This window comes from Artibeus jamaicensis, unplaced genomic scaffold (assembly GCF_021234435.1).
Source record: "Artibeus jamaicensis isolate MK-2021 breed Jamaican fruit bat unplaced genomic scaffold, CSHL_Jam_final scaffold_286, whole genome shotgun sequence".
Taxonomy (NCBI): Eukaryota; Metazoa; Chordata; class Mammalia; order Chiroptera; family Phyllostomidae; genus Artibeus; species Artibeus jamaicensis.
This window is the reverse complement of record NW_026522034.1, coordinates 436,157-463,410: the sequence shown is the minus strand read 5'-3', so window position 1 is coordinate 463,410 and position 27,254 is coordinate 436,157. Positions and strand designations below refer to the sequence as shown.

Below are 27,254 nucleotides of genomic sequence, written 5' to 3'. Positions count from 1 at the left end.
GTGGACTTAGCAGGCACCAGAGCCCCCCTGTAGTAAGTCTGCTTAGTGGGGCGGGTCCCTTCTCAGTTGATGCTCCTTGGTGGTTGCAGCCCATCCTCGCAGGGGATTGGCCTGGGGGTAAACCCCTCCCACTGACGTGCCAACAGCATTCAAGGCTCGACTATGACAGGAGGGTGTGCACACCCTCATGGGATGGGATGGGGCACCTCGAGTACCCAGCTCGGGGGATCAGAGGCCGTGGCACTGGACCCTACGGGACACCCACTGCATAAGACCCCCCTGTCAAGTCTGGGAGATGTAGCAGCTCTACCTAATACAAAGAAACAAATGCAGGAGGCTGCCAAAGTGAGAAGACAAAGAAAGGTGTCCCAAATAAAAGATCAAAACTCCAGAAAAAGAACTAAACAAAATGGAGTCAAGCAATGTACTGGGTTATAAGAGTGCTCAATGCACTTAGGGGTGATTGCATAGTGAGTTCTGTAATGTCCAATCACTGCATTATACACTTGAAACTAATACAATTTTGTTTGTTGACTCTAATTGAAAAATTAAAAAACAATGTTTAAAGTAAAAAAATATATAATTCAAGAAAATTTCCCATTCTAACCACTATGCCGTTCACCTGAAACAAACACAAAATAATGTTGAATATAAAGTGAAATTTAAAAATTAAAAAAGAATTTAAAAAGCAAGAAAAAAATTTCCCAGATCCAAAAGGCACGAGTTACTGAGCTGAAACCGACACTTGATGAAATGAGACAAGACACCTCACTGGGGGGTTTCAGAGCACAGGGGTTGAAGGGGAAAACATGAAGGTCGTCTGCGAAGGCCCCTCTGAGGGACTTTGGACCCCTCGACTGCAACGCTGTGAACACGATGATGTGGCATGACCTTCACAGTTCTGAAGGAAACATGTTTTCTGAACTTGAACTCTGTATTCAGCTGAACCCTCAAGTCACGTGTGAGGAGTAAAGACATTCCTGGACATGCAAGTTCTCAAAACTCTTAGCTCTGAGCACCATTACCGCAGAGGGAGGTGCTCCACCAACCCAGTCAGACCGCACCCCTGAGACTGGTCCACTCACCCCCTCCTGGAGCCTCCATCTGGTGTGTGCAGGGCTGTCCTCTCCCTTCGAGACTGGCAGATTCTCGTTTGGGGACAGAGTCCATGAGGGTGGTAGGACAATGAAGAAAAACAGCTAGCACAAAAGTCAGGGTGGCCATCACCTCTCAGGCCTAGGGGTGAATGAAGTTCATTTTCCTGGTTCTTGTCCAGATAAAAACAGTCTGGCTAGTTTGGAAAAAGTCTCCTAGCCTCGGGTGTGGGATGGGCAGTGTTCTGGTCAGGAGGATGGAAAGCAGGTCAGGCGTTTCCTGCAGGACTTGCGTCTGGTTAATTACTGTGTGAGAAGAGCAGGGGAGCGGAGGTCACAGAGCGCCACCGCAGCCCCTGGGCTCCTGCCAGCTCTCCAGAATTGGGGTTTTGGAATGGCCGCAGGTGGACCCCCTGCCCAGAGTGCCCAGTGGTGGGTGTTTGGTGGAGCGGCACCATAGTGGGACCTTCTGTCTGCGGAAGCCATGCTTCTGTCTGCCTCTGCCAGAGGAGAAACAACTACTAGGATATGTCCATGAATATAGAATGTGATCTCTAAACTGTCTTCCAAATCTCCCAGCAGTGCCTCTCACTGGGAGATGTAACCTGGAAACGTGGTTCCCGGGTGTCCAGGCCCCGTAAGTCGCAGGAGCACGTGGGAGGGTTGGGGAGGTAGCTCCGTGGCTCACAGGTGCTGCAGGACAGCGCACACACACTCACTGGCTGGTCTGAGGACACCAGGCCAGCCCCTGGACGGCTCTTCCCAGGGGAGTCTAAATTCCAACCCCACATGCCTTCCAAACTCTGTCTCTGGCTTTCTGCTTTCCTGCCTGACTGTGTTCATAGAATCGGTGAGTAGAACAGGGTCACCAGGGAAAGAACGAGAGATCTGACAGTTTTGCCCTCATCTGATGCAGGCTTCAGGCTCTGGGCACCCATCTCAAGCAGCGTCACGCGGCCCAGCACCCTCCTGCTCTGTCCAGCGGATCGTCAGCAGAGCACCCAAGCTCCTGCCTTGTGTCCGTCCCATGCAACAGTCCTCATTTTCCGGCCGGAGGCACAGAGCTCACGGTATCGGTACCAGCAGACAGGGCTGCTCCCACCAGACACTGCTGAGCCCTGTTTTGAGGAGCCCTCAAATCCAAATACACGCAGAGAATGAGATCAACAGAAATCCAAATGCACAAGACAAAAAAGTATACTGTCTTTATTGTGCTAGAATTGCATAGTTCTTTGACAGTGCGCTCTTTTAAATAAAGGACGGAGGAACCCGCTGGAAACTACTCTCTCGCACGGAATATTTCAAGCCTTTTGCTAAGGGCAGGAGCAGGGACCGAAATGCTGCCTGGGCTTGAACAGAGTCACGATCAGGTGAAACTGAAGGTGGAGGGGAGAGGAGTTTAGATGAAAGGAGCGGCCACGGAAGGGAGCTGAGATTTCGACAGGACTTGGTCTGGGGAGAGCTTCCCTGACGTCGGGGGACTGGATCGAGGAGCAGCGGAGAGAGGAAGAGGAAGAGGAAGGAGAAAGGAGTCAAGAGGAAGTACTTTGTGCTCCAATCCGAGATGAATGCCCCGGCCAGGAGACGGTGTGCCGTGGGCAGTGGGGGGCACAGTCTGGGCAGGACCCCGCTATGGCAAGCCACACGCTAGAAAAATAACTTAAAAGCTATACAATTGTCATTATAAATATTTTGTCTCTTAAAACTAACTAGCGTGGGTTAAAAAAGGTTCACAGTTACTCGGATGAGCTAGCTGTACATTGCACAGCAGTGGGTCAGTCAGCTCTGACCCCCACGGGGAACAGGAAGTCCCTTCTCCTCTGGCAAATTCAGGACACAGAGAAACCAGATCTGCCGCAAGCGAAGCGCTGGGGTACAAGGCACGTGGAAGCTGTCAGGCTCCGCGGGATCCAGGAGATGAGACTGGTGTCACCAGGGTAGGTCTTGAACCTGATTCAACATGGTCATGGCCTCCTCATTCCCTCTCATTCCACGGTTACAGACTTGGCCAGGTTTCTGGGGAAGTCAACCTAAAAGGAAAGAAAGTAACTGCTCAGGATCAGGCAGGGCTCAGTGTTGTATTGTAAAACCGATGACCACGGTGCTTCAAACGAAGACAGTGTTTCCGGTCGCCAACCACGGGCTCCCTTGAGACCCACGTGCCTTGGACGTGACCCCTTACTCTAGAAAACTCCAACACACTCTCCTGTGTCCAGTGCACTCAATAAACATTTACTGTGCACCTGACCTGTCTTGAGCAGCACCACTGTGGAAAAAACGTGGTTCCTGCTGTCGAAGACAACGGCCCCATGTGCACTGTTAAGTAGCGGCTGCTCGTCCAAGGACACGCACTGGACCCGAGAAGCCTTTCAGTGCAGGGCGGGGGTGGGACGCCTGGGGCTGGCCAACGAAGTGGCTTCGACTCTGTCTGAGGGTGTCTCATTTCATGTACGTTTTTTAAAAAGAAACAAATAGGACCAAATGTTGGCATATGTCGCTTCTGTTTCTTGTACTTTTTGTGTTACACATTTTTTAAATCTTCTCAAGATAAATTATAATCAGACTTCTACTTTGCACAATGAGTTGTATGTTCTTAAACACTTGCTGGTGAGGTCATAAACTGGCTCTTTTCCGTAAGGTAAGTTGACGATCTACGTGAGGGGTCTCAGAATGTGAACCAGACTGAGGACGCATCCCCAGCGTGGAGTGAAGCTGTAGGTACAAACATATACACTGCAGGTGTTGCAAATCAAAATTAGAAACAGTTTAAATAATGGAAAATTGGCTAAGTAATTGTTACATCCATGTTACAAGATTGTGGTGGAATATCACTCTTGTGTTGCTTCCAACAAGTTCAAGATGTGAGAAAATACTCGCATTGAAAAGGAAGATGTAAAATATCACCCCCGACACCATCTTGAAAAATGCTAAGAAATTCATACACACAAGGAAACGGCGGGAATAAGGCACTGAATGTGTCTGCTAACCTTGCTTCTGGGTGACGGGCTTATGCTTCAATATTAGATACAGTCTTCACAGCCCTCGCAGTTCCCAAGCTGTTTTTGGGGGGGTACAAGTTACCTTACAAAAATTTACTTTAAGTGAACGTATTTATCCTGTGAATATCTACACCTGATAAAAACTGGAACTCCACGAACACATTTCGGTTGGGCAGGTCTGTGGGAGGATCCGGGGCTTAGGGAAGCCCTAGCAAGCTGTGTACCCGAAAGAAGCCTACAGGGAGAACTCTGTGTTTGTAATGAAGTTCCAGCGCTCTAACTTCCCTTCCTGTAGCTTCTGTGTCCTTCCTAGAAACGCCCCTCTGTCTGGACAAGGGCCAGAGAATGCACTTGGCTGCCTGTCTGCTCTAGCTGGGCTGCAGCCCTTCCTTCATTCCCCATGATAAACTCTTTCTGGCGATGAAAGACCTAGTCGACACTGCTTTGGGGCTGACACACCGAGTAAGTATTTAAAAAGGAAAGGGGGCTCTGGGGTCACGCCCCGCCCTTCCCCGGGGTCGGCAGCTTCCCACTCACGTCGTAGCCTCGGAGGACGGCCAGGTGGAAGGAGAGGAGCTGCAGGGGGATGACACTGAGGATGCCCTGCAGGCAGTCCACCGTGCGGGGCAGCGAGATCGTGCGGTAGGCCAGCTTGGCGCTCTCGGTGTCGTCCTGTGAGCACAGTATGATCGGGCGACCCTGCAGCAGAGAGAGGTGATCACCAGGCGCAGTCTCCCAAAGCAGGGCCCCTCCCACACAGCGGAGTTTTGGGGGTCGACGTGGCAACGGGGACAGTGATGTCTGCCTCTTGCGGGGATTGTGGGTGAGGGGGCTGCGGGTGACTCGGGTGTGGGACAAAGCATCTGAGGCTTTTTGATGGTTTTCTCTCCCTTCCCCAGCACGGCCCTCATCCTCCTGCTCGGATTGCTCAATGCCCATTGCTGAGCGGCTTCTGTGTGCCTTGCAAAGGGCAGGCCGCAGCCACCCCTTGCTCTGCTGGGGCTCGGGGTGTGGTGGGCAACAAAACATCTGGGAGATGAGCAAGCGGAGACGACCTTTGGGAAATGAGACAGGTGATGTGATTGGGTGACACCGCTGATGCCTGGGGGTAGCCTCTCAGTTGAGGGGGCGTTGGGACTGAGACCTGGGTGAGGAGAGCCCAGCTCTCTAAACTTTTGGGACGAACGTGGAGGGCAAAGGGAACAGCCAACGCCAAGGCTCAGAGGCAGGAAGCAGCTGGCGCAAGGCGGAAATGGAAGGAAGGAACTGGATGACGCAGGCTCCAGGTCGCTGGTTTGTCGGAAGCCACTGGAAGGTTTTAAGAACCGAGTGGGGTGACTGTGTCGACAGCTCTCTGACCTCCATGCTGAGCAGGAGGTGGTGGCAGCTGGCTCGGGCACCTGGTCCAGTTTCTGCCCCTGCCCCCAGTTTCTGGGCTGCTCCCAGAGTGGACCTGTGGGGCTCAGCCCTCCCATCTTGGGACACTGTAGTATGACGAAGAGTTTGGCTGCTCCTTGTCCCTGGTTCCTGGAAGGGGCTGCTAAACTTTTGGGCTTTCCCAAGTGACAGAAGTGTCTGTTTTTCATGAGGGGACCCTGGGACCACACCTGAGTTTATGCTAACGAGGTGATACGTGGTAGGCCCAAGGACACTTTCAGGACAGGGCCTGGCCATGCTAGGAGGACCAACCATCTAGTTAGAGGGTTGGGGCTTCAAGCCACGTGGTATCAGCCTGACCTCCTGACCTCCAGGAACAGAAGAGGTGCTGGAAATTGAGCTTAGTCACCTGGCCTATGGTGCAATCTACCGTGTCTGCATAATGAAGCCCCGATAAATATCCTGGGCCCTGGGGCCAGAAGCTCACTCAGACAGGCTCCCAGCTGGCGATGCGCACGGCTATGCAGGGAGGGCACCTGGGGACACGGGAGCTTCATGTTTTAGGGGCCCTGCCCTGTGAGTCTCCACTTTTGGCTGACCCCGATCTGAACCCGCATAATCACACTGCAATAACCACATAGTGTTTGCCTGAGTTTTATGAGTCACTCTAGGGAATCTGGGAACGTGAGGGGCTGGCAGGAAATCCGGAAGTGTGGGTAATCGGGCCCCCCCCCCGGAATGTGCAGCTGCCGTCTGACATGCAGGCAGGCAGGTGGAGAACAGGGCGCTGCACCTGGGACATGGGACTGACTCCAGGGGGCGCTGCCAGCGCTGCCCTCAGGGATCCCGCCAGGTGTGCCTCCCTGGCCTCCTCGCCTGGACCCTCGCCGAGGGTCCAGGGCACTCTGGGCACTCTAGGTCACCGGGCCTCACTCAGGAGCTGTTGTGCGCACAGTTGGGAGCTGGCTAGTCCCTCTGGGCATGAGTGCGCCACTCACGAGGGGGCGGAGGAGAGTGTGTGGTTGCACCTGCTCCCTGGCGGGTGCAATGAGTGAAGCTGGTGTGTGCGGAGGCGAGGGGGAGAGAGCAGTCCTGGGCCAGAGAGTGGCCCGGGGCCGGTGAGCGCCCTCACCTGGCGGGCCGTGATCTGCTGCAGGGCATTCTGGCACTTGGCGAAGCAGGGGTCCTTCATGATGACCATGATGACGGGCATCTGCTTGTCAATCAGCGCCAGGGGCCCGTGCTTCAGCTCCCCGGCCAGGATGCCTTCTGAGTGCATATAGGTTATCTCCTTAATTTTCTGGGGACACACGAGGCAGGATGAGTGTCATCCTGGGCACAGGAGGCTGGGTCATGCCAGCCAGAGGGGAGGGCCCACTGGGGGAGGGGTGGCTCTGGATGGCAGGGCCAACCGGCAGACGAACGTATGGAGTGGTCAACAGCACTGAGGGCAGTCAGCAAGGCCAGGTCCAAGGGAGAGGGCCAGCTGCTGTCCAGGGCTCACATGAAGCCCAGCACGCAGCCTGTGCACCAGGCCAGCTCCTGGGCACAGCTGCCCCCCTTGGATAGACAAGTCAGCGTCAGTCTAGCTTTGCCTAGGCCTCATGGCCTCTCACAGTTCAGGTTTGTAATGACAGCGTTGTATTCTGTCTGGATATCCCTCCACTTGACTATCTGATTAATCATTCCCCCAATTCTGGACCATTGATAAATTGCTAAGTGTTGCTCCAACTTACGTATCAAGCAAAATCCCACATACAGGGCTGTTGCTGGCATTTTCCTTGTGTTTAGGGAGATCCATTCTGTCCAGCCCCACTGACCCCGCCACTGGACTGGCGAGAGTGACCACAAATGTGTTTCTCACTGCCCCCGGGACTGTTTATTTGGGGCGGGAAACGCTGTTAAGAGTGTGGCTCCACCCTGCCAGCCGCAGACAGCTGGAGAGCTGGCCCCCGAGTGATAACAGAGGACCATTGACCGGGGCCAGCAGCAGCGTGAAGGCCCCTTTCTTTCCCCAAAGACTAACTTGGAGACACAGTTGAATACACCTCTTTCAGCAGCACGGGCAGCACCGTGGCTGAGCCCCCGGGTGACAGGGGCATGGGGGGCCGACAGCACGCCCCGCCCAGGCCTCGCGTCGCTGTGCCCGAGGAGCGGCATGCCCTCCCCGCCTTTGGTCTCATGGTCTGCCCCGCCCCATCAATCTCTGGCTGTTTTTTTGTCCACCTATTGCGGGTGGCACTGTGTTTCAAACGGTAGGGGTGGGGGAGGGGAAAGGGGGAAGCCAAGCTGGGTTCTCACCTGGGACACTGCCTGCCGGTCACCTCGGTTGAGCATGAACAGCAAGCACACAGTGAGTCAAGGGCGAGTTCTGGACCCAGACCCTCCCTGGACAGCACTGCCCACCCTCTTGGCAGCGCCGGAGCCCCCGTGGACACCCTGGACCTTGCCCTGCCCTGTCACTCTCTCTCACGCTGCTGGCCAGCATGGCTCTTTACCACTGCAGGTGGGGCGGGCGGGGCACAAGAGCCAGTCACTGGCTGAAGCAATGCAGGGCCTGTGAAGCTCATTCCTTCGGGACCTCCGGCTCCTCCCAGAAGTCTGAGGGTGCCAGGGAAGCTCCGCAGGGGCCCCACCCTGCAGTTCTGGTCTGCCCAAGTCCTCCCAGGCAGGCTGCTTGTAATGGTGCAGACAAAGTGAAGGCCATGTGGGCCTGAGTTCGAATCTTAGGCCAAGCACTTCTGCTGCGCACTCTTGAGTGAGATTAACTTTTTGGAGGCTCAGTTTCCTCCTGGGTAAACTGTGGACCATAACTGTCCATCTTTCAGATGATGCTCAGGAGGTAAAACTCAGCTAACCCAGCTGGAGCCCACCCAAGGTTGTACTGCCCCTGTGCCCTGGAGGATAAAAGACTGGGACCCCCCACCCCTTTATGTCCCCAGGGCTAGAACTGGCAGCTCCTGGTAGTGAGCTGGCATGCCACGCAGCCTCACGTGGAGGACAATGGGCCCTCAGGTGCTCCCTTACCCTAGCCCAAGGCCCGCCCTCCCCCTCCTCCTCCTGGCTGGCTTCCCGGGGTGTCCACCATGCCTGCCCTCAGGCAGGGCCGAGCAGGGGGGCTGGGCAGAGGGGGCTCACCAGGGCTCCTTCCAGGCATGTGGCGTAGTTGTAGCCCCGCCCCATGACCAGGAGCGACCTCTGAGTGTAGAGCTCCAGGGCCAGGTCATGGATCTTCTGGTCCAGCAACAACACTTCCTTGATCAGCTCTGAGTCAGGCACACAGTCGAGGGGAGGGCCGGTCACGGCGATTTCAAGACAAGATGCACAGACAAAAATCACAGGGGGTAGGACAAGGTTTAGGAATGCACATCGCTTAGTACACTTGGCCTCCTGGCATTAATTTAAAAGTTTTACTTAGAATATGGTAAATAACGTGACTTCTGGACAGGGTTTTGTTGGGATAGTGACTCATATTTGTACTCATACTGTCCAAGCAAGTAAGATAAGCAAGAAAACGTTATTTGTAGCTCCGTTTTACAGGTAAGGCAACTGAGTCCCAGTTGACTTTCCAAATTAAGCTCTGTCTGGGCCCCCGGCCACCTCTCAAGACAAAGCCAGTGTAAATTGGATCAATGATTCTCAAATTTTTGGGTCTCGGGATTCTTGTAAACTCTTAAAAATTACTGTAAATCCCTAAGCGTCTCTGTCTTTGAAGGCTATAGCTATCAATGTTTACCAGGTTAGAAACTGGTCCGATTGAAGATATTCATTCATTTATACAAAAATAACAAAAACGCCACTATACATTTTTGTAAAAATTAGTGAGAAGAGTGGCGTTTTTTGCTAATCATTTTAATGTCTGACTTTCATATAAAACACATATTCTCACATCTGCTTCCTCTTTAAGTCTGTTGTGATTGATCTTGCAGTTAAAGTATAGGAAGAAAATGCAATCACATAGAAGTCGCAGTTGGACAAGGGGGAAATAGTTACATAGCTTTTTAAAATCATTGTGAATGTTCTTTGATACTACACTAAATTCAAGAAGCACCAATTTCTTCAAATGGTGGTTGCAAATGTGGAATGTGAAGTCATGTCAGTAAATTCTTCCTCTGTTACATTAAAACATGCTGGCCTCCTTGTGTTTATCTCAGTGGGTCTTTTCCACGTGCATGGTTTTAAAGACCTTATTTATTTTTAGAGAGAGTGAAGGGAGGGAGAAACATCAATGTGTGGTTGCCTCGCGCACGCCCCCTACTGGGGACGAGGCCAACAACCTAGTCATGTGCTCTGACCTGGCAGGTCCCAGGCTAGTGCTCAGCCCCCTGAGCCGCACTAGCCTTGGCACCCTCATGACTGTGCAACCTTGGATGTTGTCCATTTGAAAAGTGTTGGTTCGCTAGTTATGCAAATGGACATAGTTCGCTACAAAACATTTTTTCAAGGTCACATTTGTTAAAATTGCCTCATCAGCAGTGTAAGTGCCGGGACCGTAATCAAGCCCTCAGTTTTGCAAAATGTTAAGTTTCTGTTGAAAGCTGGAAGTTTATCATCAGTAACAAATACAGTCAGTGGTTTTTCTCCAAGCGTTAGGCTCACTTGGTTGATTTTCGAGAAAATGCCTGCCACAAACCCAAGTCAGCTTGTTCCTCAATCACATTCCTTTGAAACGCCCCTCAAGCTTCAGGGTCTAGCAGAAGAGCTTTTGCATGCTTCCCATTGGTCACATGACTATTAAAAAGTACTGCATTGTAAGAAGATGGGTGCACTTTACCACGTCATCTGGGGCTTTCGTGTGTGAAGCTGGGTGCGTGGTGGTTGAAGAGGGTGCTTCCCCTGCTGGGAAGTGGGAGGAGGTGCCAGTGGTGGCCCCCACTGCCTTCGCAAACATCGAAAAGGCGAACATGTCTTATTTATTAGAAACAATATATTACTATGAATACAGTTTTGATGCAAAGGCCTTGCGGCCCCCAAGGACCTGGGGACCATGTCTTAAGAACTGCAGACTTAGACACTGGGACAGAGTCCTGTTTGTGCAAGGTTATTATCTGCTTAAAGAATGCTTTTCTTGCCAATAAATTTCCGGCATGTTCTCTTGGCCAGATTCAGACCCTGAGGCTTTGTGTGGTTAGGTGGTAGCTTTCCTTATTGTCTTCTCTGGGTCTGGCCCTGGCCCCTGGCAGGGGGAGGACCCGGGGCTGCCCTGTCTCTTGTCTCTTATAGGGGCTGCCCCAGCCACCTGCCGGCCACAGGGCAAGGTCTTCCCATTTCACTCTCAGGGCTACACCAAGTAAACCCAAGAGGTCTCTGTGCGTCCCTGCAGTGTAAGCTGAAGGAAAGGAGCTGCTGCTTGTCCTGGTTGTCCCAGGCCGGCCTCGGGTCCATGTGTGAGCCCTGAGTGAGTGACTGAGGGAATGAATAATGACTGGAACCACGTTCCCCCAAAGAGCTTGTGACTGTGCAACAGACGCCGTACCTCTCCGATGGTGAGAGACAGGACTGAGCAAGGGGAGTTTGGGGAAACTGTGAAGGAGCTGTCTGGGACAGGACACTCGGGCCACATGCTCCTGCTCAGGCCTTTCCTGGGCACCTACTGTGTGCCCTCCCTTGCCAGGTACCCGGCGTCCAGCAGGCCCTGTGATGAGGCCATGTGCTCATGGAGCTGACATGTTAGTTGGGGGAGACAAGCAAGGGCATAGCATGTAAAGAAAAGGAACTGGCTGACATTTCACAGAGAGCTGGGGCAGGGGATGGAAACTGTTAGTCAGGGTGGCCAGGGAGGGCCCCAGGAGGTGACATTTGGGCTGAGACTTGTGATGAGGAGCTATCACTGTTTGAAGAGCTGGGGGAAGGGGGTTTCTACAGGAGCAAGACAGAGCAAAGGCCCTGTGGTGGGAAGAGCTTGGCATTGTTGGGGATAAAACGTCAGTGAGGCCTCCAGAGCGGGGCCTAGGGAAGGGCGTCCGGTGAAGTCAGAGGTGGCGGGAGCCCGGCATGCAGGGCTCCAGGGCTGGGTGAGAGTGTGGACTCCAGGCCTGGCCCAGTGGGAGCTTCTGCAGGCGTGCAGTGGTGAGGAGGAGGGTGCGTGAACATCGCCGCTCCCCTGGCCTGTGTGGCTCGTTTGGGTGTAGTCCCACGAATGATAAGGTTGCCAGTTCAATTCCTGGTCAGGGCACGTGCCTGGGTTTCGGGCCAGGTCCCCAGTTAGGGGCGCAAAAGAGGCAACTGATTGATGTATCTCTCACACACTGATGTTTCTCTCCCTCTCTTTGTCCTTCCCTTCCCCTCTCTCTAAAATTAAATAAATAGAATCTTAAAAAAAAAAAAAAGCAGTATCACTGACAGAGTCGGGAAGAAGGCGCCCAGAACAGCCCTCTGGGCATGAAGGTGAAGAGGGAAAGTGCTACTCGGGACGTACCGGGCAGGCACCGCAGGCCGTGGATGATCTCGCGCCGCCTCGCCTGCAGGGAGATGCGGTCTTCAGACATCATCAGGCCAAACATCACCAGGGAGATGAACTGGCTGGTGTAAGCCTGTGGGCAAACAGCGGTGCTGGCAGAGGGGCAGATGTGCGTGTGGCTACTCCGTACAGGGGCAGATCATGGACCCCCCTGGCCTCAACTGTCCACCCGCCAGCCAACGGCCTCCCCCGGGGCTCACGGGGCTCTGTACCTTGGTGCTGGCCACGCCAACCTCGGGGCCTGCGTTGATGTGGACACCGCAGTCAGTCTCTCGGGAGATGGAGCTGCCCACGGTGTTGGTGACGCCCACAGTCAGGGCCCCACGGTCCTTGCAGTAGCGCAGCGCCAGCAGGGTGTCTGCGGTCTCACCTGCCACAGAGGCCCTTGCTTTTGGCTGTGTATTTGCAGGTGCAGGGCTCTGCCCACTCGAGCCCCTGCCCCCACTCATTCACTCCCCCCCTCCCTCCCCACTCTTACACAGAAATCGTGCCCGGACACAGCCAGTTTGCACCCAGAAGGGAAAATGCATGCTCAACAACTCCGCTGGTGGGTTCTTAGATTCCAGATCTCACCACTATTGTGTGGCAGACACTTCCTCACCCGCTGCCACCACTGCCATCTCTCTGACTCACAGGACGATGCCATGAGGGCGCCATCCCCAACTTTCATCTGAGGACCAGGGACTCAGAAGAGGAAATTGAGGCCTCGCTTGCTCAAGGCCGCCTGCTGTGGGGACGGAGTCAGCACCAACCTGGGTGGGCTCAGCCAGGAGCCCTTCCTATTGCTCTGAGCTGCCTTATTTAGAATGTGCCAAGATTTCACATTTAAAAAGCAAGAATGCCCCCACAAATGGCGTTTCTCAAATAAATCTTGTTTTGAAGAGGAACACTTCCTGTTGCCTCCCAGTGTAGACAAAAATTATTTTTACAACAAAACAATTTAAATAGGTTCACGCATTTGCCTCCCTACTCCTGCCAGCCCCAAAGAGCTCAAACTAAGTCAAGTGCGACCCAGACCACAAAACCGAACTCGGTTGATGTCCACTCGACCACTGCCCTTGCCGGGCCCTTCCTGGCTGTTTTGTGGCGCAGGCTGCCCCTACTGCGCGCCTTCCTCTCCTTTCTCTCTCCAGACTCTTGCTGCACACGCTGGGTGTCGCGCCGCCCGCCCTTCCTCCCTGTCAGTGGGGTTTGGGGCTCAGGGGCTCAGAGCAGGACGGCTCTGCCTTCACCAGCCCTGCCCTCCAGTTTTTGGAACTGTCTTTTTTAACTAATGCAAAGGGCTAAACAAGATGAAACTTCGAACCCCTGCTGTGGAGGTGTTCAGGGGTTGCCACACTACATCATTTCTATGTTAAGACCACCTCCGTTCTTTGGTGAGTGGGTCCCACCAATTCATGGCACGTTTTTTGGTTTGGATGGGATTGTAAACCCAAAGGCACTGCGGGCAGCGGAGGCTGCCCCGGCGGCAGCTCCTGTGTGCCAGGGCTCAGCCCAATGGTGGCAGCGTCTGCCTTAGTGTCCCGACTTGTCACTGAAATGGGGCAGGATTCACAGCGCAACATGGAAGCCCTATTATCTTTTAAGATTTTCAGTGCTGCTTCCATTTTGTGGTTGGGTTTTTTTCCATTTATCAAAAAGAGGTCGGCTCTAATGTACTCCTGGGTGAAATAACACAACGTCTGGGACTGACCTCCGAGTCACCCAGTGGAGGGAAGGTGCTCATGTGGGTGTGGCCAACCCGAGGCCTGCCGGGCCGATCGTTGCCAACTCGGCGGTTCCCTAAGGGGATCTCCACTTCTTTAAAGGCCTGTACATTCTTCATAATTAAAGAGTTTACAAACCCTCCCAGGGCTCACCAGCACTCACGCGTAAGGCTCTGCGCCACACTCCGATCCTCTGCCCCATCTGACTACGCCAAGTGCTTCAGCCCAGGGCTAGGATGGCACCTGGGTGGAGTTGCTGAGCTGGGGGTGCCCTGCGCCCCACTGTGCAGCAGTGTCTCACCATGCCTCCCCCTGCTGGGCAGCTTGGGCACTGCCCAATACAATAGCCACACAGCCCTGAAGCTGCAGGATTCTGAAGAACGTTCTCAGTGAAACCCAGCGCACATTTATGGTGCCTTGGTGGGTGGTCCCGTAAGCCCTGGACCTGAAACACCGGGAGGGGGAAGAAGCCCTGGCTGCATGGTCCTCCCCATACGGTGGGATAAAATGGGGCAGAACTGATGGCGCCGGCGGTTAAATGCCCAGGTGCACGAGGGGGTGGCGTGTGGGCAGTGCAGAGGCGTTCACGACCGGGCGGAGCAGGCAGGAAGGTGCACTGCGGGGAGCCGGCACAAACCCTTACCTGACTGGCTTATGAAGAAGCAGACGTCATCCCTGAACACGGGTGTGTTCCTGTCCAGAAAATCGCTGGCCAGTTCAACCATCACGGGGAGCTCAGTCAGTTCCTCCAACACCTGCCGTGTCTGTAGCCAACAAGCGTGGGGACTGCAGTCAGTCACAGTGCTCCGGGGACACTGGGATAGAGCGTGGTGTGGAGCCTCGGTGTCCCAGTGCTCAGGGAGGCACCGCAGGAGAGGGACTCGGTGCCAGCTCTCTCGCTAGCTCCCAGGCCCCAAACTTGGAAGGCCAGGCTGTAAGATGCCTGGTCCTGGGGCACACAGGTCCCCACCCCCACCCCTGGCACCAGGGGCCCACGCATCACACTCACGGCCACAGCAGCGTGGTAGCTGGTTCCACAGCCAATCACGATGAGCCGTCGGCACCGCCGAATTTCCTTCAAGTGGGCCTTCAGGCCACCCAGGAGCACTGTGGGGCACACCAGGGGGTCAGTTGGCGCGAGCCCTGTCCCCCAGGGGCTGCGCGGCGAGGGCAGGGGTGGGGGGCAAGCCCCGCGGTTACCTGTGCCGGTCTCGAAGTTGACCCGGCCTCTCATTGTGTTGAAGACGGACTCCGGCTGCTCGAAGATCTCCTTCTGCATAAACGCGCTGAAGTTACCTGCTCAAACCAGCGCCAACAAGACAGGTCAGTGGCCGTCCGGCCACACTTTCACGGCTCATCTTTTCATCAGGACAGAAGTCGTTATGCAGCTGGCATGACACACGTGGAGACCAGGGCAGTGGGGTCCCCAGGTGCTGTCCCACCTGACGCCCGTGGTGACGAGTGAGAGGGAAGCAGGTCAGGCCTCGGTTTGCACACCCAGCCCCTCCCATGGGGGAGGGAGGAGGGAGGACAACAGATCAGGGGCTCATCCTCCTGGGCGACACTCAGAGAGGCCAGAAGGTGAGAGGCTTAGCTACCAAGCCTGCTCTGCCCAGGGAAGCACAGGCTCAGCCCAAAGGCCAAAGACGCGAGCCGCTCTCTCCCTCATGACGTCTGAGCTACAGAAAACCTTTCCAGCCACACGTGCGTGTGCTGGGTTCTGATCTGACTGGTGCCAAGTGAGGACAAAGGGACCCTTTGGCCACAGCATGTGAAAGCCCCAGACAGGTGCTGTGGCAGGAGACCTGGGGGTGTGCAGACAGGGTGGGAGCACCCTCTGGGACACACCCCGACCACAGTGTCCACCTGCCACCGTCACAGTGGACTTGGACCAAAGGCGACATGAAGCAACAAGACAGTTGAGGTGGGGTGGGGCCAAGGCAGACATGGGGGCAGGGAAGAGCTCTCGGACCGGTGACGTTTCAGGGGACATGATCAAAAGGAGCCCATCTTGTGAGAGGGACGGCAAAGACAATGTCCCCCCAGTGGCAAGCCCGGAGCCTGTGTGACCGGGTGGCCAGGTGGGCGGGGCATACAGGAGAGGGTAGAGTGAGGTGGGGCCAGGCTACCTGTGGGGGGGTTGTGCCTTTTATTTTCAGAATGGCAGGGCAAAGGTTCTGGCTCATGTTCTTAAAAGTTTACCCAGGCTGCCCTGTGGAGAAGGGGGTGCAGAGAGGCAAACTTGGGTGCAGGGAAAGAGGCTCTCCTTGAAAGGAGAAAGTGGTCCCTGGTCCCCTTTCCTGCAGGTCTCCTGCCCAGAGAAGAAACGATGTAGAGGAAAGGGCCCCAGGGTCAGTGAACGGAGGCAGCTGATGGCCTGGTCACATCGAGCAGGGGACTTGGAGCCTGGATATAGTCCAACACTCCCTCCCAGGAGCCAAGACAAGCTCCCACATTCAGAGACCACCTGCAACCTCTTCCAGGGCCCCAGCAGGCAGGAGGGCTGCAGCGCCTGCCCCCCCAGGCTGCTCCTCCAGACCTCGGAAGACACTTGCCTTTCATGATCTGCTGCAGCTCCATCTGCAAGGTCTGGATGGCTCGAGATGGGTCATCACTAGCCGAACGCTTGACCCGGTGAATGGAGAGTTTCCCATCAGCCACCGCGGCGATGTCATCATCCTCGAGGAAGATGACCCGGTTGGTGTGTTCTATGATGGCACTGGGGCAAGGAAAACATGGGAGTCAGGTGGGGATGGTGCTCAATGGCTGCAGGTAGGTGGTTGCTCCCTGCCTCCCCAGCGTGAGTCCACATCAGTGCACTGGGTGGCCTTTTGGGAGGGATGGGACATCACCCTGATTTCTTTCCTAGAGGAGGGCCACTAAGAACTGAAATCAGCCACCACCCCTGCTGAGCCAGGAGAAAAGAACAGCTCCCACAGTGGGGGTGTATAAGACATGGTGGGTGCAGCCAGTCATTCTGATCCCACAGCCCCAGGGAAGGAAGGACATGAGGCTAGGCTACCTTGCATCGGAAGCGAAGAAGAATTCCACAGCTTTATTGCCCACGGCATGAAGGCAGGTCGAGCTGTCCAGCCTCTGCATCCTCGTTTTACAGATGTTCTTGGCGTTCTCGATGCTGCCTGGGGTGAGGGAGCAGTCGCCGTCCCGTTAGCCTCTTCTGTTTGGTTAACAAAGCGTGCAGCCCATTTCCCCTCCAAGTACGTGTGAGCGAAATTTGTGATTTTCAGCTTTGGCTGTGTCAGCCAAATCATGTGAAGGATCCCCAGAAAGCAAGAGCATTTAAACGGCCACAAAGAGAATGCACCAAATCGAGACTGGAACCCGGGCCCAGCTGCCTACAAACCAGGGCTACAGGCAGGTCACCAGTGTTTTAGAACATCCATTAACAAAAAGGCTTCTGGGAATACGGAGCCAAGCCTCAGCTGCTGAGAAGCCTCTGGACCTGGGGCCACGCACAGGCCTGCGTGGGAACGGCACCCAGTGGCCTTGCAGAAGGCACTCACCTGGCCTGTACAGGACGGGGACCTGCTCTGTGGAGAGCTTGTGTTTGCTCCTCACTCCGATCAGCAAGGGGCTGCCTCTCCTATAGGGACAAGAGGGGATCAGTCGGCCATCGCCTGGCACACCCGAGACAAGGCTGCTGTCCTCTGAGTGCACGGCCGGCTCCCAGAGGTCCTGCAGGAGGTGCTTCCCCAGGCTTGGAGCAGGGACCTGTGGGTTAGCTCGAGAACCCCAGCTCGTTCCGGTGGTGCCACCCATCTGCCCAGCGAGTCCCCACGGGTGCTGGCCTGCTGCAAGGCCCTGGTGGTGGCAGGTGCGCTTGGTCTCCGCCTGCCTCTGCCCCCTGCCCATCTCTAAAGAGGGAGCCTGCCAGGCCCAGGGTCTGCACAAAGGCTCTCTTTGCCCCGCCCTCCACCCCCAGCTCAGGTGTTTTCCACCCTCAGGGAGCACTCAGTTGATAGGTTCTGCTCCACTTTGTGGACTATTTAAAGCGCCTTCTAGGGTTTTGTCGCTGCCTGAGGGGCACTCAGTGAAGCTTGGGATGTCCATCACAAAGGGGTGGCACCGGGCAATTCTGGCAGCCGACCTGCGGATGGGCCCCATCCCAGGCCCCCAGTGTCTTCCGCCTGGCTAAGCTGCCAGCAGCAGACGGCCCCCATCAGTCAAGTGCTTTATGGAATTGCTTTCTGGTTCCCAACCTGCACAGCTAATGTATTTATAAGGTATTATTCCATGATTTTAATGGCATCCTGCCTCCAAAACCTAATTATTTGCTCCCTCTGATCCATTACAGCATGCAAATCAAATTCACAACAGGTGTGCACCACAGGAAGCAGCTCACTTCTGGAACTCACACTCTCCAGCCCTGCCCCTTTTAGCCGGAACCTGGACAGTGACGTTCCCATAGCTACCAAAGGGCACCGGCTTTTCCTCCCCTACATGTTAACTGGTTAATAAGAAGAAAACACTAAGAATGTATTAATAGACCACTTAAGAGCACTGTCCCAGACACATTAATTAGAATACAATGAAGTAATATTTTACATCAACTGTTTTCTTGCTAGCTTTCATCAATGACCTACTCACGAATGATATGTTAAGTAGCCCTCGTCCAGCCCATACTTATCCATTTGGTCTCCTGTCCTGACTCAGCACAGGCCCTGAATCTTTCTTCACGAGTGACAAGTCTTGTTTTGCAGTAGCGTTGCCTGTTAGGACCCCACTCGGACTTCCCCAGAAGAGGGGCAAAGTCCGTGTCCCTGCAGAAGGCGCCGTGAGCACCTGGGATATTTTGGACAACGTTTCGTCCATATGAAGCATGTCAGAGACATAGTTCTGGGCCCAGGGCCAGCTGCTTAGACGGTCTTCACAGTAACAACAGCAGGAAGTCCCACGGTTATTTGCCTCTCTCGGCAAATGTTTCCCCCAAATGTTGGTTTTGTTTTTTTAATGGGTTGAGCTCTGTGGCTTCTCCAGACTTTGTGACATAAAACGCTCCCAACTCATCCCCAAGCCTGTCCTGCAGGTTATAAAGCCATTAGTTATAGACACTTTAGAAAAATAAAGTTTAATGCTTTTTCACTGTCTTGTCATTCATTTAAAAGAATAATACCATGATAATAGCAGATTTTAAAGGGGGGGTTTTAAACTCGATCAGGACCAACTGGTATCATATAATTCTATGATCTGAAAGAATAAAATTCCAAATGAAGACTTCCCGTGTTAGAAAAATGAAGTCATGATGCACTTCCTGCCTAGACAGCTGGACAGTCTGCAAGGCAGAGCCTCGCCCTCTCGGATCGGCCTCCCTGGGCCAGAGGTGCACTTGTTATGGTACCCAGTGTGGCCCACAGGGCACTGAGACCCTGCAGAGCTGGGCCTCTGCCCACGTTCCCACTGCCCACCAGCCTTCAAATGTCATGTGACCTTGTTCACTGCTGTCCCCCAGGCCTGGCATACGACAGGCATCACTAAGCACACACTGAGACCGGAGGAGCCAGGCCCCACCAGTACCCTCCCTCCCATCCTGGCCTAACTACCGACCCCAGCAGCACCGCGCCCGCTCTGTGCCCTTGCCTTCCCTCACGCTGGTCCTCTGCCAGCCTCCCCCAGGCTGACACCTGCTCCGCCAGAGCATCACCATCTCTTCCCTGCTCTGACTTTCTGCACAAATGTCCAGGTCTTAAGGGCAGGACAGGTCTGGTTGTCACCAGGTCCCCAGGGCCCCTCTGCCACAGTACGTGCTCAACAAATATTAGTTGGATGGACAGATAAATGGACTAATGGATGATAGATAAATGGATGGACAGATGAAAGGATGAACAGATGGACAGACAAGCAGACAGACAAATGGATGGATGCATGGATGGACAGATGAATGGACAGATGGACAACCAACCCATCTAAATATAAAATAACAGGATGTTGGCCCTGGCTGGTGAGGCTCAGTGGACTGAGTGCTGGCCTGTGAACCAAGGGGTCCCTGGTTCGATTCCCAGTCAGAGCACATGCCTTGGTTGCAGGCCAAGTCCCCAGTAGGGGGCGTGAAAGAGGCAGCCACACATTGATGTTTCTCTTCCTCTTTTTCTCCCTCTTTTCCCCCTCTCTAAAAAGAAATCAAATCTTAAAAAAAAAACAACAAAAAAAACAGGATGTCACTCACACACCTAGTTGTGTAAATCTATAGTGTTGGGGACCCTGGGGAGCTCCAATAAAGGGGCACGTAGGTTGCCCCCCCTTGGACCCCCCCTTCCACACAGGTGATAAAGCTAGAGCTCTGGGCCCTCGAGGCCTCTTCCTTCTGGATTCAAACCTCTGGATTCGTTCTCAGGATCGCTGTTCCTACGTGGGGCCTTTTGTGGTTCCATGTAAATTTTTGAACTATTTGTTCTCATAATTTTGCATGCTCTTTCTAAAGGGAGTCTTTGAAATTATATAGGTTTTAAGCCCCATGGAAGCTGGCTCTGCTTTTACTATGTAATTTTACTTCATTTATTTTTTAAATATTTTATTTATTTTTAGAGAGAGGGGAAGAGAGAGAGAAAGAGAGAGAGAGAAACATCAATGTGTGGTTGCCTCTCACGTGGTCCCCACTGGGGACCTGGCCTGCAACCCAGGCATGTGCCCTGACTGGGAATCGAACCTCGACCCTTTGGTTCACTCTGCGGTCAGTGTAATTTTGCTTTAAATTTGAGTGTGTTGTCGACCTCTAAAAATGTGGAGGTTTCAAATAAAAATCCAACTCTGGTTTTCCTTTGAACATGTCGGAAGCTCTGAGCCGAGAGGGGATGGGTGTGGTCTCTGTTGCTCAGCCCTGATGTCCTTTAGGCAGAGCCGGTGCCTTCTGGTCTCCGGAGGGCCTGCAGGCCCCATGCCTCAGGCTCAGTTACTACCTCTTAGTTACGCACTACTGGAAACAGCAATGCATTTGCCTTACCTTGTGGCGACGGCCTCTCCTGGGTAATGGATGCTCTTGAAAACCAACGCGAATGCTCCTTCCTGAAAACACAGGAAGATGAGTGAGAACACCTTGCTCCAGCTGAGCTTGGTCACTGCAGCCCGGCCTACACCCTACCGGACTCCCGGGGCCCCGTGCCACTGTGGGCAGTCCTGGGGTCGTGCCAGGCACCGAATACAGGATGGCAGGGTGACTTCAGGAGAACAGCAGCAGAAATGGTGTGGTGCTGAGTGACAAAGACCAGGGCTTGTGGATTTCTCATGAGCAGCGGCAACCACACCTGGAAAGGCCCACGAGGAGCATGTGCCAGCTCTGGGATGCACGGGGTGGACAGGGCATGGAAACCAGGGGCCGGGTGAGCACTGGGGCCAGGGCTCAGGCCCCCCAAGACAGTACCTACTCAGGGAGCACCTGTGAAGATGAAAGGGGCTAATACTCCATGACCTGTGCTTAGCTCAATGCACGCTGGAGCTTGGATTCAAATCCTGGTCCCCCCACCCCCCTTAGCTATATGGCTTCTCTGAACCAATGCATTAGAACACTGCCTGCCATGCAGAGAACCCAATAGAAGCACGAGTTGCTATCATGGCAATTATTATTTCTATGGTGACAACTGTCAGCTGTCCTACTTTGTACAAAGCAGAACTAGAACCCAGGTCTCTTAACTCAAGACTCCACATGCTATTTCCATTAAATCGTTGGTACATAATTCTCCACTACATTCTGACCATCCTGCACTAATGTGCCATGATCCTAGTGGACTCTGGTTAGGAGTGATCAGCTACAAATCTGGATTTTCGCATGAAATCCCCAGGGTTTGGTACCCCGGCAACTCTAAGACCCTGAGCTGCCAGTGTACAACGGCCAGTCTGCCAACTCAGTCACAAAGCCGGAGGGACCCCACATCTCCGTCCCCAGGCCTCTGAGGGCCTTTCACACTGTCCAGGATGCAGGAGCACCAGGCAGAACCTGAGCACCCTGACGTTCGCCCTGCAGGCCTTGTCTCCTGCAGCGCGTTTTTACCTTCTACATCTCACAGCACACATAAACTACTAAAATTCTGTGATACACCAAAAATTGTTTTTTTCACTCATCCAACAAAAAAAATAAGTATAATTTTGATTTATTCACACCAGACGACTACTGTTCTGTTGGCTGCTATCAGTTTTCATTTGACAACCTAAGGGAAAAGAGGTCAGTGCCCCAGACTAAATAGACAGGTACTGCGTGTGCTAAAAATCTTTGCGGCGCACCACTTGAAAATCTCTGGTCTACAACAGAGCAGGACTGCACAGATTACACTTCTCATTCTCTGCCTGAGAGAGCTGTGTTGCTTCAGGGAAGAGAAGTTGCTGAAGTTGAAAAGTGCCATCCTTGGGGAGGTATCCCTGAAATTGAAAATCATGGCTGGAAAAGAGGGAGCACTGTCTGCAAAGCCACCTTGCCTTCCTGCACGTTATGCAGTACATTCATTACACTTGACGCCTGGGCCAGACTCTCATAAACATGCCCACTAAATTGTAACCCCCCCAAATGGGAGTCTCAGAGCAAAGGACTCCACAGTAGAGTTACTTTTAAAGAAAGGCTCTGAAAACACCGAGGGGTGATATGTTTTAAAGCACGCTGGTGGGGCTGCAACAGCCTCTGACCCCAGGTGTGGTGGATTCTCAGCCTGAACACTGTCCCCAGGCTGTCCCTACCGGGGAGGAGCTGCTGGGCAGCACTGATGCCCAAGAGGCAGGTTCTGGGAGATTTGGAGGCCTCTCCTCCTCCCCCACTATCCACAGGGGGGCCTGGGTCTGCTCCCCCCCCTCCAAGTAGGGACCTCTTTTGGATAATTCCCTCAGGGTAGGCGTCTCAGCAGGCCTTTAAAGGTTCTGTGGGTCCAACCCTCTGGGATGTCGTGAATCTCTCTCTCCTGGATCACTGCCTTCTACACACAAAACTGATCTGATGTCTATCTCCAAACCAGAACCCTCCTTCCGAACTGCAAGCCTCCCCTGTCACTGGGCCATTTCTTTGCACCCGTCCTCTCCAGTCAAAGTTCTGGACAATCCGCACCCACGTCCTTCACATCCTCTTGCTTCCTGCCATCCATGCACACTCAGGAAGGACGCTGGGCCATTGCTCCCTGGGACAAATATTTGCTTTACTGAAACAGCATGCAAGACCACAATTCTAAGCCAACATCAGTGAAATGCATCCGGGGCAGGCAACTAATGGAGCAAACAGCCCAGCTGAAAAGAAAACACAACAAACAACGTGCAACCCGCGACCCAGGGGCCTGTCAGTTTCAGAGGTGTTAAAATGAGGCAAGGCACTTCATTTGATGTTTACCACCCAAACCTCAGAACTTCTCCAAATATCACAAGAATGTAACATCTCAAGGCCAGGAGCTACAGACGAGCCAACTTGAATCCTCAGGTGCTTGGCACAAATAACATGCTTGATAAAAGCTCACACGAAACGAAGGGATGCTTCAGACAGGTGGGGCCTGGGACTCACCAGCTGCTGCACGACTCTCTCCACCAGGGTTGAAAACGTGATGTCCTCGAACTCTCTGTTGTCGAACACGTATTTGATCAGCTTGGCGATGGTCTCCGTGTCTGTTTCTGACTCAAACTCATAACCCTTGCTTTCCTGGAATATTTGGTTGCACACGGGGTCAGACGATGGTCATTGCAAAACGCTGGCCTGGCCAGCTTCCTCTCCTCCCTTCTGACTTGCCCTCAGAGTGACTTAAGGCACGAGCAATAAAAACGTGAAAAAGATAAGAAATGGGTGCCAGAGTCACACAGCACAAGACCTCGCAAGTCACAGCAGGCAGAGTGATAGCAGGAGCTGCGTCAAACCCACCCACACCCCGGCCAGCACCACAGCCCTCTCCTCCCTGAGACGCTCTCCATCTGCCTTCCCGCCCCACATTCCATGCGGTGCGTGAGTCAATAATTCAGTGCAGACACTTTAACGGGAGGAAGTGTGAGTTCTCTCGGTTCTGCGGCTCCACAGTGGCCCTTGTGGGCGTGAGCGCCCTGCTATCTCCTCCAGCAAGACCTGAGGTGGCAGCTGGGCCGGGGCTGAGGTTTGTGTCCCATGTGGTGACGTGGCCAAGAGTGGCTGCCGCTCGCTCAGCTCTGCCTTTGCTGCAGGAGGGAAACGAGCTGGGCTGGCAGTTTCTGGGGACACCAAGACCATGTGACTTAGTCGTGACCCAGGAGAAGTATCTTACCAGAAACTTCCTCAGGTCTTTGTAATTTGTGATGATCCCATTGTGGATGACCACGAATTCTGGAAGACAAGTTTAGTAGAGAGAGAGAGAGGCTGTGAAGGAGTGATGTTCAAGACAGGTTTGAGGGGAAATATTAGGGAGCTTGAAACTCTGTAAATGCTGTCCTGCAGGGATGTCTGTTAGGCAAACGTCACTTACAGTCACTAGTACTGACATCTGCTGGGACTACAAGTTCAGCCTCAGGAAACACACACTCCTCTTTCAGGGAAAAGCAGCCACCAACCTGACCACAGACAGAACTCCACTCGTGGTCTGCACGGTCACCACATAAGCTTTGCTCTCTGGGTTGATGGGGGCGATTAACCCTTCACTACCCAGAAACAATTCCAGGCATTCCCGTCGGCCCAAAGAAGAGTGGTCCATGCACATGCTTGTTTGACCACACTGAACTGTAAAAAGATTGGGGCTGAGCCCTGGCACATGTGGCTCAATGTTTGGAGCATTGTTCTGTAAACTGAAAGGTCACGGGTTCAATTCCCAGTCAGGGCACCTGCCTAAGTTGCAGGTTCAGTCCCGTTGGGGCGTGTGCAAGAGGCAACCAATTGATATGTCTCTCTCTTCTCTTTCTTCTTCCCTTCCCCCTCTCTAAAATCAATATGCATGTCCTCGGGTGAGGATAAAAAATTTTTTAAAAGATTTGATGTGAACAACTTCAAGTTTCCATTTAAAATCCCCTGGCTTTCTTAGAGGAGGATCCCCAGCAGTTCTAGCACCACTGGGCTCCCCCACATGCCCGCGGGGGCACCACAAGCACCTCTCTCTGCAGAGCCTGCACCTCCCCACCCCGGCAGCAAACTGTGCCCTTGGGCTTCTCCCAGAACAGGTTGGGGGCATGTGGGGAGGACCAGGGAGGTGCCCTCGGTGGCCACTGCACACCTCAACACATAGTTGAGGCCAGCCTGAAACTTTTTTTGAGCAAGTGACCCTATACCCCCTTCAGCCCAGAAAATGGGAACACTCTTCATCATCCCTGAGACCCAATGATTCCACCAGGATGCGTCCAGACGTTGGGCGTTCACCGCAAACACTGACCACCCTGGCTCAGTGGAACTTTGGATCTCCAATTTGCGTTTTTCCTCCGTATGGGACAGGTTTTTCCTGTTCCATCTTTTAAAACCTTTGCCTTTATTCCTTTTATTTTTACCGTAATTTCCTCTGTATGTTTTTTTGACAGCATATTGCTTATTTTTTTGTGTGGTCACCCCCAAGAATGAGAGGGCACGAGTTAAAACAGTCAAACAGTCACTTTCAGCAGGTGCGCCAGCCCAGCTCACCGGTGTTACAGCTTCCGTGTGTTTACTGCTCTGCTCATTCTGGTCCCTCCTGGGGACCACTGCTGGGCCTCTTCTGCACGAACTGCTGCCAGAGCCACCCCCTCCTCCTGTTGCTTCCATGTCTACGGCAACATTGTTTCTTACACTATTTTCCTAACTTTCACCTCAATCTATTGCCTTCTCAGCATTTCCTAGAACCTACGTATTGTTTGTGAAAACTCCTTTGTGTGTCTTCCTTGCGCAATGCTGTTGCTGGGTGTCAGCCTTCCTTAAAAGCATGCTCTGAAGCTATCACTGATAAATTGCTAAAGAAATTTCACTGATCTTCTCTTACTTCCCATGTCATTCTGTTTTTAATGACTCATCCTGAGTCAGGGCGGGCGTTTCCAAGTTGGGGTGTGGGGGGATCTCCTGGGAGCCTCCCTGCTCGGTGACGCAGAATCAGCGTCTGCACTGACGTGGGGCTCGCCTCATCACACGGGTGGGCAGGGGGCGTGTAACATCTCCGGGCACGTGGGCCTGGTACAGCGTCTCCTCCCCCGACACTGCTGTTCCAGGGCCAAGCCCGTGCCTGGCTCAGGGTTCAGCTGGACATATGTTCTGGGTCCTGGGCACCTGGGTGCAGGGTGCCTGCCCCGGTGGTGGGATGCCCTGAGGTCCTACGGACAAGATGCAGGGAAAAGTCCCAGCAAAAGCCTCACTGTCTGCGACTCTGACCACGCGGGTACACGTGCAGCCTGGCCCTGGCACTCCCTCCAGCTGCTCTGCTGAGAGGGGTGCGTGGGGTGCCCTGTTTTGCGGAGGAGGCCTCGCTTTCCAAACTGGGCAGGAGGGTGCTGCTCACTCTGGTGGGCCCACTCCTGGGAGGATTCACGGCAGCGAGTCTGGGGGAACGCTCAGCTAAATGCCTGGAACGAGCACCCAGAGCATGTCTGATGCATCTGTCCCTGCTCTGATGCAGGGCTTGGCAAGAAGCTGCACTGTGCCAGGGGGTCTCAGTGGGCTCCCTGCTGACTCCAGAGATCACTCTCCCTGCTGGACACCCTCCTCCATCATGCCCTGCTGTGTGTCTTTGGGGCTCCTGACCAGGAGCCAACCCAGGCCCAACCCAGAACGGGGACCCTCAGGAGGGCCCAGGCAATGTCTCATGCCCTTGCCTGGAGCCCTGGGAGAAATCAAGGGCTCAGCCCTCTCTGCAGCCCACACGCCTGCTGCATCCTATTACAAGTGGACCGAACACTCTGGGGCTGACCACAGAGCCCCCAAGAGCTGCCGCTGGGAGCCCCAGAGCAGCCAGTCCACCCCATGAAAGAGGTGAGGAGTGATTAGAGGAACCAGGGTGTGGAGAGCTGTCCTGGGGTGAGGTGGTGAGGAGCCATGAGCTGGAGCTGGCACATGGGAGCCACTGGGAGAGGTGGGAAGCCCACAGGCCACCAGAGGGGCTGCCATGAGCAATGGCTGTGTCCTGCTCTGTGACAGGCCCACAGTGGCCTGTGCCTACTGGCGGGCACAGGCCAGCTTGGCATGGGCCAGGACAGGGAGTGAGGCCTCTGTACGTACCGTTGCCTTTGTCCGACCGCTGTGGGTGGCTGTTGACGGCGCTGGGGGCCCCGTGGGTGGCCCAGCGCGTGTGTGCAATGCCGAAGTGGGTCTCGAACTCCACCTCCAAGTCCACACTGGCTTGTTCTAGATGGAAAACAAATCTATCTGCCACACTTTCAAAATGAGCATCGACACAGAATTAACATGTCAAGGTCATGTCGCTCCACAGGGACACATCAGCACATCCCACCGGCAAGCCCCCGGGGCCCCCCCACCCTCCTCGAGATTTTCTCAGACCCCTGCTGCTGGTTACACCGAGCTCATCAGTCACCCAGCTCACTCAGCCGAGTGAGTGAACTTACTTTAAAATGAAACACATGTACCTCACTCCAAGTGGAAAAGCAGTATCGCATTCCAGAGAAATGAAAATAGATACATAAGTACCAAAATTTTTTTTTAAAAACATTTTTTCACCCACTGCTGGCTAACTGAAACTGTCCCGCACTCTGGAAAACACAGTTCTACCTGGTGGGC

General features: G+C 53.9%; 1 protein-coding gene across 1 annotated transcript in view; it reads right to left on the bottom strand.

Annotated features, from left to right (window-relative positions):
* Window positions 1-2,275: 2,275 nt before the first annotated feature.
* GFPT2 (glutamine-fructose-6-phosphate transaminase 2) overlaps window positions 2,276-27,254 on the bottom strand; it is a 40,462-nt gene continuing 15,483 nt past the window's right edge. The window contains exons 4-19 of the mRNA XM_037136388.2: window positions 26,739-26,864; window positions 23,845-23,903; window positions 23,121-23,255; window positions 20,595-20,656; window positions 17,161-17,240; window positions 16,659-16,776; window positions 16,192-16,355; window positions 14,837-14,932; window positions 14,646-14,743; window positions 14,280-14,400; window positions 12,143-12,300; window positions 11,889-12,003; window positions 8,609-8,736; window positions 6,603-6,770; window positions 4,631-4,792; window positions 2,276-3,124 (exon numbers count right to left, since the gene is read on the bottom strand). Of these exons, the coding sequence (XP_036992283.2) occupies window positions 3,080-3,124; window positions 4,631-4,792; window positions 6,603-6,770; window positions 8,609-8,736; window positions 11,889-12,003; window positions 12,143-12,300; window positions 14,280-14,400; window positions 14,646-14,743; window positions 14,837-14,932; window positions 16,192-16,355; window positions 16,659-16,776; window positions 17,161-17,240; window positions 20,595-20,656; window positions 23,121-23,255; window positions 23,845-23,903; window positions 26,739-26,864 (1,835 nt within the window). The 3' untranslated portion in view covers window positions 2,276-3,079. The remainder of the gene's footprint in view (window positions 3,125-4,630; window positions 4,793-6,602; window positions 6,771-8,608; window positions 8,737-11,888; window positions 12,004-12,142; window positions 12,301-14,279; window positions 14,401-14,645; window positions 14,744-14,836; window positions 14,933-16,191; window positions 16,356-16,658; window positions 16,777-17,160; window positions 17,241-20,594; window positions 20,657-23,120; window positions 23,256-23,844; window positions 23,904-26,738; window positions 26,865-27,254) is intronic.